We start from the raw sequence: 15,826 nt of genomic DNA, 5'->3' as shown, positions 1-15,826 counted from the left end.
TTGGGTATCCAGGATGTGCCAGGCACTCTTGAGGCCCTTTGCATCTTTCCTCTGGGCCTGCAGGTTTGTTAGATTCCAGCACTGAGATAGCATGAGGCCAAGCTTTTTTTTTTTTAACCCCTTTGAGACATCCTGGGAGGCATTACTATCCTAATCACTAGGTCAGAATCTACATGTGCCCTGGGGGCAGGGAGCAGCCTGGCCGGCTAGGAGAGGTCTGACCCCCTCTTTAGTTCTCTTCACATTAGCTCATCTTTGCTCCAGGACAGTTAGTAACTGGCAGCAGCACAACACAGGGGAGGGTCAACGGAAGGAGAGAAGACAGGTGAGTCTCACCTGGGGTTAGCCTCCCTTTGATTCAAGCTCGGCCTTCTGCTCCTCTTGACCCTGCCCTCACTCTGCCTGCTTCCTCCTGACTGATCTGTCAACGGAAATGCGGTTGACCTTCCTCTTCCCTTGTTTCTCATGTGTCTTCTCCAGTATAGGAGGTAAGAATGTTTGGGGAAAAAATTGCAAAGTATTTTTTAAAGAAATTAGAGCACAATAGAAACTAAGGATTTGAGACAGATTTGGGATGTAGTTTTAAGGCATGTCTGGACTTATACACAACTCCCTATTCTCTCTGTTGCACTATTTGCCAATTTTCTGAAACCAGAATTTGCTTTTGGTAGACAGTAACCTTACACACCCTCACCCTCCTCTTCACACCAAAGAGTGAGCAAAGCACCTCCAGGGATCAGGCTCTACTACCATGGCCATCACCGAGGCAGGGCCTTGGCAGTGATAGAACCTTAGGATGTTTTTAAATGTGGGGAGATGCAGAACTGGAGGGGTGATTGGGGTCCACAATTAGGTTGAAGGCCTGAGGCTGCCTGTGTGAGAATCATGCAGGCAGCAGACTATGGAGGCAGGACCTGGGTAAAGGCCGGTGCCTCCGATATAGAAGGTGGGGGTAGGGGGGGGGCAAAGAGGGGGATGCCCACAGGGTTGGTGGGGGCACTGGGAATATGGTCATGGTCTGCCAGGCTTCTGGAGCCTGCTAATGTTGAGATTCTGGGAGGTTTTTCTTTCTGCTTTGCCTCCAACACTGCTGGCTGAAATAAAGAGTAAATAATAGTAAAGAAGGCTAGCAAAATTCAGGGAGAAAATCCATGGGAATGGTTCCAGGTGTCAGCTGGGCATTTTTACTTCTGTTTCCCCATCCTCATTCAGCACCTCATTGTTACACATAAATGTAATATGTTGTGTGTGCAATTTATTATATATAATATAGTGGTAAAATATATCATTTACCTGTATATGGCATGTATAATCAGAATTACCAGTCTCAGAGCTATTCAAAAGTCATTTAAAATTTTAATTCAGAGAACGTTACTTGAAATTTTAAGAAGGTTCAGGATATCAGAAGTTGTTTTTTATCTGAACCCAAAACTCAAATCCTAGGGGTTTTTTGTAGTCAAAAGTAGCCAACATGCTTCAATTCCCAGAGACAGATGATGCAATTTAACAGATTTTTCATCTGTGCTTCCTTCAATCCTGGCTCTGGCAAATGCTAAAACCCAGGAACCAGAGGGAAAAGGATAAGAGAAAAAGAGACTCAGAATGCCTAGGAGGTAACTGGCATGGGGGCCTCACTGGGCATTTTTCTTGGCTCCCTGAGAAACCAGAGAAAAGTCCTCCATTTTTACCCATCTATAATTATCAGGTTGACTCTACAGAGCTCAAATGAGAAAACAAACTGTAAGCAAGGAATGGGGACTTACCTCAGTCCAACAAGGATTTACTGAGTGCCTTCAGTGTGCTAAGAGCTGGGGTTACTCAGGTGAATGGGACCTAGCCTGGCCCTGAGGGAGCTGGTGATCTATTTAAGCAGAATAGAGTGTAAAGGGGAAAGAACACTAACAATTACTGAGGACCTACTTCATTCATTCATCTAACAGGAACTTCTAGTGCCATTATATGCCAGATATTATTCTTGGTGGTGGGAGTGCAGGGATGGAAAACACAGACGTGGTGCCTGATCTTGTGAAGTTATCATTCCAGTGGAGCAGACAAACACATTTTAAAAATGCCATGCTGACAGTATGGTGGTTTCTCAAAAAGTTAAGCACAGAATTACCATGTGATCCAGCAGTTGTATGTCTAAGTATATACCCCCAAAGAACTGAAAGCAGAGATTCAGACATATTTGTGCACCCATGTTCAAGTAGTAGCATTATTTATATTAACTAAAAGGTGGAAACAACTATAATGTCTTTCAACACATGAATGGATAAACAAAATGTGGTATATATGTACAATGGAATATCATTTGGTCTTAAAAGAATGAAGTTCTCGCACGTGTTACAACATGGATGAAACTTGAAAGCATTATGCTCAGTGAAATAAGCCAGACACAAAAGGACAAATATTGTATGGTTCCACTTATGTGAGGTACATAGAATAGGCAAATTTGTAGAGTCAGAGTGTATAATAGAGGTTACCAGGGGCTGGGGAAGGGGTAATGGTCAGTCACTGCTTAATGCGTACAGAGTTTCAGTTTGGGGAGATGAAAAAGTTCTGGAAATGGATAGTGGTGATGGTTGTGCAACACTGGAGGTGCTTAATGCCACTGAATTGTCTGCTTAAAAATGGTTAAAATGGTTAATTTTATGATACGTATAATTTACCATCACAAGCAAATGAAAAAACAAAAAATTCCATGCTGACAACTGAAGGAGGGCAAGAGGATAACTGGGTATTGACTTCAGATGAGGTGGCCACGGATGGCCTTTCTGAGGAGATTCCGTCTAAGCTAAGATCTGAAAGTCAAGAATAAGAAGCAAGAATCAGAAGGAAAAGCACACCTGGAAGATGGAACTTGTGAGCAAAGACCAGAAGTGGAAACAGGCTTGGAATGTTTGAGGAACAGAAAGAAGACTAGAGAGATGGAGAAAGTGTAAAAGGAGGTGGTCAAGATGAAATATAAGATGTCAGCAAGGGACATTTTGGAGCAGGGTAAAGAGTTTGGGCTTTATTCTACTATGATGGGAATTCATTGGAGGGTTTTAATAAGGGGAGTAACATGACTTGATTCACAAGGTCACTGGCTCCTATGTAGATAACAGGTTGATAGGAGGTGAAATGGAAGATGGACACTAGTTTGGAAGCTATTACCATAGTGTGGGTGTGCAATGATGGTGGCTGGGTCCAGACTGAAGTTGAGATGTGTTAGGGGGAAGAATTGACAGGACTTGCTGATGAGTTGAATATGGGTCAGCACAAGGGGAATACATAGGGTGGCTTCTTGATGTTTCTGACTAAAGCATCTGGGTGGATTGTGGCATCTCTGGATGAAATGGGAAGTCTTGAGGAGGAGCAGGTGTCAGGTAGAGGGAGGAATTAAGAGTTCACTTTCGTTAAGTCTATTTGGCTAAGTAAGTAGATGTGTTGAGTAAGTGGTTGGATATGCAAGCCTGGAGTTTGAAGAGACAGCAGGGATAGAGATGTAACTTGAAGAGTCCCCCCATTTACCCTGTGTTTATTAAAGTAATGGGAGTGAAGAGATCACCTATGGGGAGAAGTGTGGGTAGAGCAAGTGCGGGTAGACCAACCAACTGCCATGTTTCTAAACTACTGGGCACATTTCACACATCCCATCTTAGAATTACTCATGCACCTAAATGAGAGGACAACAAATAAAACTGAGATAGTTTAAGAATACAGAAAAGAAGGAAATATGCCAACTCAGGAGGTTTGAGGTAGATTTGTGGAGGTAGCATGTTACCTGGGAGTTAAGCCACAGGTAGAGAGAGATTGATGGTGAGAAAGGCTATGGAAAGTGTTCCAGGTGGGAGGAGTAGTATGAGCAAAGACTCAAAGTTGGAGGTTAGACTTCTTTTTCTAAAGATTCAATTTAAAGATCTTAGAAAAATGTAGAGCTATGTTTCTCCCAGTAGGGTGCTGTGTACCAGTATGCATGCGTGTATGGGCTGTAGAGCAATGATTGTCCTGGAGGTCAATTTTACTCAAAATACTTACTTTTTCACATGGTTTTAACTAAAAATTTTTAGTAGAAAACAATCCTGTTATGTCACAATAAACAAAGATGCATTTTTTAATATAATGTAATGTATACATTTTACAGGTATTTCAGGTTTATCATGGCTGCCTCTGACTGCATATCAGACTCTTACTCACACATCTGTATCTACTTCCTTCTATGGCTAGGACTATTTCATCGAAAAATTTTGAGAGTGACTAAATATATCCCTACATAGACAGTTATCGGGTAATTCCTACGTGAACCTTTTTCTGCCTTTGATTCATATATTGTAAATATGATCAGTTTTTCAACTTAGGAAAAGGCCTCTTCACAACGTTTCTTGCCTTTCTTTTTAGTTCCTCTAAAAGTTTACTCAGCTTTTGATACTAATGATAATTATGATTCCTAATCCATGCTGGCCATTACATAGCTGGAGGTGACTTTATAAGGAACTGGTAGTGGCAATGCGTCAGTTGGCTGAATTCAGAAACATTCACTTCAGCCTTGCTTTCTCTCCCACCCCAGAGTGTGCTGTGATCTAATTTGACTCATCATCCCTAATTTAAGTACTTTCTAAACTGAAATTTTATTGAGATAATTAGAGATTCACATGTAGTAACAATTAATGCAGAGAGATCTTATGTACTCTTTATCCAGTTTCCCCTAATGGTAGCATTTTGCAATTGTCCTTCTGTCCCACTTCTGGGCAAGCTGAAAAGAAAGAATGAGTTCTCCTTCCTTTAATCCCGGTGGGGAGATTCAAACTCTGCCAGCCCCTGCCCTGTACAGGGAGCCTCATCCCAGCCCCACCCCCTACCCACAGTAAAAACCCCAGGCCAGTCTCCTTTCCCAGTTCTCTCAAGACATTTTGGGGCCTGATTGGGAAGCCTGCCTGGCTGTCCCCTAAAAACTATGTTATGTGAATAATAAACCTCTACATACTCTCTGGATGTGTATATAGGGTCATTAGTCTCATCATTTGAACCTGCTTTTTGGTGGGAGTCTGTCCAGTTTCTGTGGATGGCCATCACAGCGTCACTCCCAGGTGGTTATCCAGGTTGCTCCATGTACCAAGAGCTCATTCCTTTGTACAGCCGAGTAGCATCCATGGTGTGGATGTTCTACAGTTTGTTTAGCCATTTACCTATTGAGGGTCATTTTTTGGTTTTCACAGTTTTGAGCTATTACAAATAAATATGCTATGAACTTCATGTGCAGGTTTTTGTGTGAACATGTTTTTATTTCTCTGGGATAAATACCCAGAAGTACAATTGCCGGGTCATAGGATATTTACATGTTTGTTTGTTGTTTAAGAAACTTCCTATTTTTTTCCAGAGTGACTGTTGCTATTTTCCATTCCCACCCATAACGTATGAGTGATCCAGTTTCTCTGCATCCTCACCAGCATGTGGTGTGGTTGGTATTCTTTATTTTAGTCATCCTGAGAGGTGTTTGGTGATATCACGCAATCTCTATGATGGTATTAATTTTCATAGAAGATGGAAAGAGCCTCAAATCCGTTCTGACATGACCCTGCAAAAGCTTCAAACCCAGGAAGCCTGACTACGGAGTGTTACAATGGGCTCTGGAGCAGCCCATTGGGAAAGTGGAATCTAAGCTTTGATTATTTGAGATATTTATCACAAGGAGCCACTGTAAATAAGAAGTCTGTTTGTACTTACTTTGTTAGTAATTACTTAGCATTGTGGTTATTGTTATGACCATCAGTAATGAACCATTTCTAATAAGGACCATTTAGGTTACCATCTTGGTAGAACAGCAGCTGATGACATTCTTTTCCAATTTTTCCTCTTGGGAGCTGGGATTTTAAACTTGGGCCATATTGGTAAATGCACTGGACATTACATTTGTCATATGTAACAAAAAGTAAAACAATGCCCACTTAATTTCAAAGCTGCAAGAAATGGTGAAGCCTGTCTCTGTTTACCCAGAGTCCTGCAGCCATAGGTCCTTCTTCCTTCTCCAGTGTCCCTGGAGCCCTGTCCAAAGGCCATCTGTGTTACAGTTTCCACCAGGGTGAGCCCTGACTCTGAGGCAGAACCGGGAAGCAATCTGTAATCAGTGTGCTCAGTGACACTGCTCCCTCCACACCCCCAGGGCCCCACTGCCCTGGCATCCCTTCTCCAGGGCTTCTCATCCAGGCCTATGATCAGAGAACTGTGCTCTTCCCCCTCGTTATCTCAACCCACAACACTTGCCTCATGGGTTGAACATTCCCAGCCTTGCCAAATAACTAGCTGATGAGGTAAACTGCCTGTCCTGTGGCAGTAGTTATGAAGACTGGAGCCCAGCTGGGGGCTGCCCGACACCGATGCCCTTAAGGATGCGAGCAGGTGACAGGTGACGGTATGATGCTGGGCTTTGGGACAATGGCAAATCGGGAAGCAGCGACAGCGCCACCTACAGGGATTTAAATGGTTCAAAACGCTGGCGCTTGTGGCCTGCTGCCCTCGGTTACAGTGTTGATCTCTTTAAGGAAAGCAGGAAAGTGGCTGTTTGAAGTCCACATGCAGACTCAGATGTGTCAGAGAAGGACAGGACTCCTTTAAGAACCCAAGTTTGGTGTTTTGAGGGGAGGGGTGGGATGAGAAGAGAATATGGATAGGGAAACTCCTGGGAGGGGTCTTCACTGAAAATCCTGGTCAGGCTAATGAAGTTCCCTTAGAAAAAGAGCTGCTTCTCCTGCAAGAAAAGTTGTCAAGGATACTGAAATTAAACTTTGTTCTAAGATTGTGCAAGGCAGCCCTGCCAGCCCCCTGGCCATCATGATTCTGAAAGCTTAGGGCTGAAACGGAAGGGCAGGAAGGCAAAAGAGCTTTAGAACTGGAATCTGTGATTCTCTCGTTGAGTCTGCAACTGGACGTAGAAAACATGCCCTTCTGGAAGCAAAGAGAGCCTCATGCTGATAAGACTAGCAGGCAGATAACAGACACTTGAGGATTTTTAGTAGGGTCAGAAGCCTCAGGGCTAAATTTCTAGAAGTTAAAAGGAATGTAGAGTAAGATTTATGGCACCACTTCCATGACTAGTAATCTTAATCATAGTGAGATAAAATACTACTTATAAAATGTAGATTTTACTCTTTCTAGGAATTCATAAACAAGGAAAAATAAAAATTGGTTGAGTGTCTCCACTGTACTGGACACTGTCTTGATCTTCATAACAATCCTAAGAAGGAGGAATGATTATCCCCCTTTCATAGATGAGGACACTGAGGATCGGAGAGATGCAGAAACTTGACCAAGTCACCCACCGGTAAATGACCCCAGGGACCATGGTCTTTCTGCTTTGATTTTTATGGAAAAAACAGTATAGATGGAGTGTATGTCCAAGGCCCCAGAACTTTAGTCAGAAAGGTTCGGGAAGAAACGTGACCTTGTTGGATCTACATTGGTCTTCACAGTACAGTCCATGTTCTGAACCACAATCGCAATAGGTAAGGGATTGTTGTTGTCTCATTTCTGATGGCCATCAAGTAAAGAACAAACCCTTGGCAAGATGCAGAAGGTTCTTTGTTGTCTAGTGCCCGGCTACAATTCTAGCCGATCTACCCATCATATGCCCAGCAATCTACCACATCTAGCAATGGGTGAGGGTTCTCAGACTGTGTTCCTGCCCCTGCTGTTTCCCATTGCTGGACCTACCCTGAGTCGGCCTCTTTCATTCATTCTTAGGGTGGGTAATATTGCAATTATTTCCAGAATCTCTTTTCTGGCCGTAGTTCATCTTCATATCAGTAGGGGTTTGTGTGGAGAGAAGTAGTCCAACTCTATATCAATAGGTAATTACGAGGGGGGTGTGAGGGCATATCTGGACCGGAGAGGTTGGGTAGGGCCCCTTTTTCCTTCTGAAGCTGGGTAGGTTGTGAGAGACATGGGTGAGCAGAAGTGAACAACTGCTTGTAAGCAATAAATGTGTTTCTCCCACTGTATTTCTCCCTTTGATTTCGGTTCACAGGTATTTTGCCCTGGGCTGGGAAAATATTATCCCCCTGGAGTTAACTTACCCTTTAAAAAAAAAAAAAATTTCAGCTCAGGCCAAGTCCTCTGTAAGGATATTCTGGTCCTTGCCCTCTCACTTCCCAGTCTGCCAGCCAGAATTAGTCCCTCCCTTGTCCCTAGAATGATAATCTGCACCTTTAAAATGGTGCCTTAGTTAGCCTTTACCTGGTTTGGCTCCGGCTATGAACTCTGGAGGGTTCTGGTTGCCCCATGCTGGCCATTTGGCAACAGAACCCTGCCTCTGGAATCCTGGCAATTTTCTTGAGAGAACCTTGCATTTAAGGTTGTACGAACTGATTTTTTGCCTGTTCATTTAATTAATAAATGTCTGCAGATGCAGCAGAATTTGGTTGGTGGCTTGCTTTTATTAGATCAGTTAACACAGTTGTAGAGGAGAGTTGCTAACACTTCTGATTTAATGATTCTTCAGGGTCTCCCATTCTAGTAAGAGAAGTCTGGCTCAGGTTGAGTTTCAGGACCCATTCACTAGAGTGCAAGTTTCTAGAGGGCAGAAACTTAATCTAATGTAATTATCTTCTGAATGGTTGCAAGTGAAAGGCATCTGGGAGATGGAGTTCAGATGTCAAAATACCAGCATTTCAGGGAAAAATGGCACAGCATAATTGATCTCAGGTAATGCAGGACCCATGGTAGCTGCTGTGCTTAGAGGAGTGTGGCTCTCTCCCCAGTGTCTGGTTCTGGATTCCAGACCCAGGGACTGGGGACTCAAGCAACCTCCATGACACATGACTTACAGACTCACCTATTAAGATCCGTAAAGGCCATATTCTGTGGACCTGGGGAAGTACTGACTCAGGAACTCTAGAAGTAGGGCTACCTACTCAGAATCACCCAGGTGCTTGTTGCAGATGCAAATTCCTCATCACATTCCTGAAATGGTGCCTGTTGTTCAGGGGCCCAGGTATCTGGATTTTTGACATGTTTCCCAGGGGTCCTTTACCTATTTAACAACATTGACCTCAACAGTTGTTCTGGGGAGGGAAAGAAGCACTACTACATTGAAGAGCCACATTGAGTGCAAGAACTGCATCCTGGTTCAGAAACATTAAAATGTTAGTAAAATGTGCATTTTAGAATAAAGGCAAAATAGTCTCACACCTTTCTAGATAAAATATTTGTATTTTAACCAGGCCCTCACTGCCTAAGTGATGATCTGAGGTAAATGTGAGGTTTCTTCTTCTGTCCTGGAGTAAGCCACAGGGAGATATTTTGGGGGCCAGGGCCCCTCAAGTCACATTAAGCTGGTTCTATCTTTGAGCTGCAAGCTTGGCTCCCCTTCTCTCCCCATGACGTTCTTAGATGTGAAGGAGCTCTCTTCACTGAGACTGAAATGCTGAGGCATAGAGCGAAGCTAAACCGCCTAGCAATGCCCCCTTCTAAGAGAGTCAGTGGTAAGGCAAAACACACAGGCAGTGTCCTGGCTCTTGGTTACCGCCTAGAAGAAGCCACAGGGCTCTCCGTGTGGGCTCTAGTTTGGAGCCTTTCCACAGGTGAATTCCTGACCTCGAGCTCCTTTCCTTTAACATTCATAAAGGCACAGCAGAACAGAATAGAACAGAGCACTGAGGACAAAGAACTCTACCGGCTCGTACTTCTTCCATCTCCTTGGTTCTTCAGGGAAACAAGAAGTTATTCTTTAGGAAATATTTCTTTAAAAAGCAGGGTAGGAATGGTGTACTTCCCCTTCACAGGCAAAACTTTTCAAAATTTACAGTGCTGAAATTCTCCCGGTCAGTCAGCAGCATCTGTTGAGGACGCCTTGTGTGCAGAGAATAGAAATAGACATGGGGAAGGTCGGGGTAGGGCTGGCGGTGCCAAAGACATAGAAAATGTGCTTTCAATCCTCCTCAACCTCAAGAAACACAAGTTCTAGCTTAGGAGACAAAACTACCTCACAGGGCAGATGATCATATGCAGTGAAATTCTCAAGAGCATTTGTTCATATCTCTCTGTTCATTCATCTGTCAATGGGTGTGTCCCAGAGTTTGGTAAAGTGTGGGGGAAATGCTGCATGTGAGGTCTGAGTCACGGGCATGGAGGATCATGGTGGAAACGCACTCAGGCTGACAGGTCCATGCAGGTGAAGGTGCTCTAAGGGGGCATGAGCAGCAGCAATGGATTCCCAGGTAGGAGGGACCAGACTCAGATCACTTCAACCTGGTGCCTTCCCATCCTTCACCACTTACCATTTGTGTCCTGTTGGATAGACCACCTTTCTGTGCCTCTGTGGTTGTAAAAATGGATGATTAGATCTGCCACATAAGGTTGCTCTGAGAATTAAAATATTGTGCAGTGCCTGGTGAATAGTTGACATTCAATAACTGGGCAGTTTGCCCTTGGAGTTGAGGATGATTAAATGTGAAACTGAGATGAGAGAAGGGGTTGAGGTCACTGGAAAAAAGAAAGGGAACCCCAATTGTTTAAACTTGGTATTGTTTTCCCTGGAGATTAAATCCACACCACTGTATGGAAGCTCTTTTTACTTTTCTGATATCAAACACAAAAATACGCTGCATTGCTGACCATGGCACAGATGGAAATTTTGAACAGCCAAAATTATTGGACATAGACAGGTTTCAATTAATAAGTTGATCTTGATACTCTAGCCACAAAGAGTCTAAGATATAACTAGGAAGCAAAGATGGAAGAAGAACCCTCTGAAGAAATCAAAATGCCTACGTTGTTATTTAAGCAGGTGATTTCTGATGACAGATGGCCATTAAAGAAAAAAAATCTCTTATCTGATATGGACCTTATGTGTTAGGGCCCTGTGAACTTGTGACCCTCTTTCTGGGATCCTTTTTCCAGGTAGAAGGGAGAAAAAGGTTTTATCCATCAATTTTTCCAACTGTTTTATAGAGGGCTTTATCAGTTGGACAAGCAGATGTCACACTCAAATTAGCATGATTTTACAGAGTGACTGTTTGCACAAGTGTGGGCACAGAAGCAGGGAAAAAATATGCAGTGGCCCAGGGCTGGTGTCAGCAGAGCTGTTACCATCTCTAGGCCTGAGTCCTGGAGGGGAGGAGAGTCACCCACTGGAGGTGACCCCCTTGAGAGAAGATGTAATCTTTGATTGAAGGGGACACAGTCAGCTTGAGATGACCTTGCAGGAAAAGAGCCAAACAAATGTTGAAGGGCAGCAAAATATGCCTTTTCCTATAAGGATTATTTTGAGAAAGAGCAGACACAGGAGAAGTTCCAAAAACACAGAAGTCACCCTTTTGTAATGGAAATTTGCATTAACAAAGGAAATCTTCATGTGTAAGGGTGTCTCTCTCTCCATACCAGGAAGAGGATGACTTTAAATCATAATAACCTTATCCATGGAGAAAGCTCCGACTTAATTCTATATAACAAAATTTACCCTTGTTTACCTTGCTTTTCCATAACCTCGCCAGAACAGGCCTCCTCCCATGTCTTTCTTTTTTGTCTTTAGCTGAAGATGGAATTTAAACTAGAGTTCTAAGTCACCTTGTACATTTTTCACTGGATATCTCCCACCTATATATGACATATACATGTTAATACACTCTGTTTGTTTTTCTTATTGTGGGTAAAATTGAAACATTTCCAGAATATCTCGCCTGGCTTTGGTATATCTGCATATCAACAGGCGTTCAGAAGTGGAAACAAGTAGGCTTTACTGTATTTGCATCTTTCCTCGGTGGTGAAGAAGTTCATCTCCATATCAGTGGGTAATTACCTGGGCAACAGAGGGCTTATCTGTACCTGAGAGGTGAGGGGGAGTGCCGTGTTGTGCTGCTGCTTGAGCAGAGAAGAAAGATGGCCTGGGACTGCAGTTTGTGAGCAATAAACAGGTTTTAAACTTTATTTCTCCCTTAGGCTGATTTTGGTTTTTAGGAGTATTTTGCCCCGGGATTTCCTTTCCCCGGACTTAACACTTGTTAATGTCCCAGCCAAGAATCAGAAGGATAAAGGGAGTTAAAGCTTCAGAATATGAATTCAGAGGAGGATGGTGGGGGGCACACAATTCACACAATTCAATCCATATCAGTTGGTCAATAGGGTTTTTACCAGTAAATTCTTTAAGTGGTCACTCCAAACACGTAGGTAATTGGAGGAGCTCACAGAAATTCCAGAACCTCTCATTTTGATTTGACTACTTGTCACATTATTCTTTCAAACACCCTCTTCTGGTGTTTGATATCCACCCCCTATTCCTTTGACCATAGGGCCCTTGAGACGTGGAGACTGTGAACTGGGGCACTGATTTCCAGGTGTCAGACACAGTGAACTTCATTCTATGCTACAGCTTCATTCAATCCTGTGAGTAATTTTGCATTCTTACCAGAAGCATGAGCCAACATACTCTGTTTTTACTGAATCTAATTTGAGTTGAGTTTCTGCCACTTGTGTCCCTAACTCCTGGCTAGTCCTGACTAGAGGGATAGAGGATATTGATTTGTAAGAATTTTGTTCTAGGTTTACACAGGGGCAGGAATGTCACTCAATAGAAATTTGAAGCCAGTTTTCTGAAATGGCAACTGGCCTATCCATTTCCTAGAATATGGGTCTACCCCTTGAAGGCATCTACAGAGCCAGGGAGGGGGCACAACTACACTGTCTCGTGACCACTGACGGCAGCCAGTCATGGTGTTTCTCAACAGTGACCTTTAGAAAGTTGTCACCTACAGTGTCACTGTTCACATTCGGTGTTCACAGGGTCACTCAGGCTCCAGGGAAGGGTTAACCCTAGATTCCCTGGCTGCTCATTTCACCATAATCCTTGTTCTTAATGAGATGGGTGGGCTGCAGCCAGGATGCTCTGGAGACCACAGTGGTTTCATCAAAACTCTAATATAATGCCTTGAATACATTGCCTCAGAGGCTGCAGACAGCTACTGTGCTAAATTATTCACTCTGACTTTTACTGGGTGCCTTCCTCCCATTTCAATTACTTGGGATTTTTATAGAAAATTGGCTGTGGGAATTTGACCGCTCCAATTGCCTGGTATTAATCTGGTTTGAATAGTGAACTCAGCATGGGTTGATTCTGGAAAGAGCCAGAGCATTCTCAAAAGAATTTGCGAGGGGCTGCCCTCCTCTGCAGAGAAAGCTAGGAATCTGTTTATCTAAAATGTTCCTACTTATTTGTGAGACTTTTGTACTATTTACATAGTAGCAAGAAAAAACTAGAAATGTCACTCTTAATTGAGATTTGAGGCCAGTTTTCTAAAATAGCAACCAGTCTTTTCATAAATGTTGTGACAACAACCATCTAGTAGGGTTATTAAAATGCTTTTGAAAATCTGTATTATAATATGAAGAAATTTTGATGTAAACACACACACCCATACATACATATAATGGCTAAAAGCCTGGCTGGTTGCTTATTCTCTGCCAGGTAGAATGTTCCACTTACATTCATTAGCTCTGCCAAGGGTAACACCATCCCCTAGGACAATGGCTGTGTTATCCCCATTTTGCAAATGAGGACACTGAGGCTCTGAGAGATTACATGACAAGGTGAATTTAGTACAGCTTCCAAGTGGTGGTCTGATTTCAGTCTGGTTTTACATGACAAGATAAAATACTTTAAAGTTAGGCCATATTTGAAGCAGAGAAAAATATGTATTAAATTCTTTAATTGGGTTGTTTATACCCCATATTCAATGCTAACTGCTTCTTGGATTTTTTTCATTAAGATCAACAGTGTTCATAAATACAAGAAAATTGTGTTGGATCCCCACAAACGCGCTGCATTATTTCACGTGTGAGTTCAGTCTCACTTGATACACATCTACAATGATTATCTCCTGGTAGAGAACTGGGAGTGTTTGAGCCTACGGGACTAAACCATGTATCCTAGGTTTTCAGACATGTCTGGATGGCCAGTGCAGTGGCAAGACTCACCCTTTAGGGCAAAGACACTTCTTTACACAAATGTGACTCAAGGATGGGAGGCCAGCATCAGGAGAAGGCTCATTTGGAACTTCTGGGATTTTCTCTTTTTCCAAACCCCCAGAACATGTGCCAGAGTCCTGGGGAAATGAAATGGTAAAACTAAAGGATTGAGGAGACTTTTCACTGGTGTCTGTAGGAGCCTGAAGCAGGAGTGTAGCCCAGCACTGCTGCACTTCAGTAAGGGGCCTGGAGGCAGTAATCTCCAAAATACAAGTGAAGGAACTAGGAGGCCCCACACTGCAGCTGTAAGGACTTGCAGGAAGGAATGGTGCTCTCTCTTCTCAGCCAAGTCCCCTCTATTCCCACAGTCACATAATATACCGGGAGCTTCCTCACGTACTTGGGAGAAATTTGAGTGAGTAGATTCCCCAAGAGTGTGTGAGTGGCTTAGAGCTAGAGAAATATTGCCCTGTTGCTATAAGTGAGATTCTAATGGTCTTGGAAAATACAGATCAATGCAAATTAAGAAAATAAAACCTTTCTTTTTTTTTTTTTAAGCTTTTAAAGCTTTTTGTTTTTGGAGAAATATGCAAAGAAAGACAAATAAGGCTCTTTCCATCTTCGGCCCTGGCTGCAACCCTTGGCTCTTCAAAGATCTCATTTGATACACGATTCTTCTTCCCCAGGTCTTTGGAACTTTCACCAACTTTAGGTTTATAAAAACAGAATATGAATTTTTTTTTTACCTTGACTGTGAGTAAACAGATCTTTAAAAGCGTGCTCAGTTCATTATATAGTAATGTATAATGGCTCTCGGTGTTTATGCAAGGATCACAAAGACCCAGTAGTCCACTGAGCAGCTATTAAACTGAAGATACACATTGACTAAATCCACCAATGTCATATTTGCATTTTAGAAGATCAAACTAATTGAGAATTAATTAACCAATCAATTGCGTGCCAAAAAGTATCAATCAAGTACCACACTATGTGGAAGCTTCACAAAATGATATACTCCAAATAGTCCTAAGCAATAATAATCATGATGAATTTTCCTGGTATTCAAGTCACTTTCTAAGTTCTCTCCACTTTATGAGTTTTTCTCATGGACAATTTGAGAGACTTGGACTCTAGTGGATTATTGTTAACAAATCATAGTCTCCTTAGTACTTAATTTAACTTTTACTCTTTCTAGTGATCAAATGCTTGACAAGAGTTTTATTTTTCCCAGTGTATTTACTGTGAGCCAGGCATGGTAAATGAGGACATAGAAGTGAGAAAGCCAGGAGAATTCAGCCCTATAAATCACATGTTCTGGAACACCTGAAGTAATTCAGAGCCTACAAGTACCTTATTTTAGTGTTTGGGGACATATTGGAGGAAAAAATTTAATTAAGACCTCAATGCCAATATTTCAAAATTGAACTACAAATACATAATACTGTGGCAAAAGATTCATCAATATTTCAGCTTCTTCTTAGGTCGTTCAATTTCCCTTCTAATGGGAAGAGAAATGAACAGTCCCTGTCAATGAGGAGTATTTCAGGGCATATGTAATAATGGAAACTGAAAATTCAGAGCAGATAGGTCTAAAGTAATAGAAAAATTCCACTCAAACTTGGTGTCCTGCAGTTTCCATCTCAAGGGGTGAATGGAAGAAAAAATAGCTGTCAACTCTGTGCTCCCACTCCTCACCCCCAGGATATGTGGTTCTGCAAAGTCTCTTGTAAGCCAGGTCAGTACAAATCTATTCCTGAGGCACTCACGTGAAAGTGTTTCTTCTCTTGTAGTTAATTGTTAGCTAAGATGCCAGGAGGGTGAGTGAAAGGAAAGTAACCGAAATCAACCTGCTCTCTGGCTAGGGTGTCAGAGAATGCTTTCCTTTCGTATT

At 42.6% G+C, this 15,826-nt stretch overlaps 1 protein-coding gene across 7 annotated transcripts in view; it reads left to right on the top strand.

Moving 5' to 3' along the window:
• Nucleotides 1-15,826, top strand: part of SNX18 (sorting nexin 18) — a 120,784-nt gene that overhangs the window by 64,588 nt on the left and 40,370 nt on the right. The window contains exons 1-2 of one of the 7 annotated variants that reach the window (XR_005027721.2): nt 6,198-6,385; nt 12,264-12,357. The exons of 3 other annotated variants lie outside the window; for them this stretch is intronic. Coding sequence is in view for 1 of the 4 variants with exons in the window: in XM_036900366.2 (XP_036756261.2) it covers nt 2,679-2,818 (140 nt within the window). In the remaining 3 variants the exon portion in view is untranslated. Of the gene's footprint in view, nt 1-2,678; nt 5,053-6,197; nt 6,392-12,263; nt 12,358-15,826 lie in introns of those variants that run through there. 3 more of the 7 variants (XR_005027720.2, XR_005027723.2, XM_036900366.2) reach the window with 3 other exon arrangements.

Source organism: Manis pentadactyla, chromosome 2 (assembly GCF_030020395.1).
Source record: "Manis pentadactyla isolate mManPen7 chromosome 2, mManPen7.hap1, whole genome shotgun sequence".
In the NCBI taxonomy this organism is placed as follows: Eukaryota; Metazoa; Chordata; class Mammalia; order Pholidota; family Manidae; genus Manis; species Manis pentadactyla.
The sequence above is the reverse complement of the archived record's forward strand: the minus strand, read 5'-3'. Positions and strand labels throughout refer to the sequence as shown.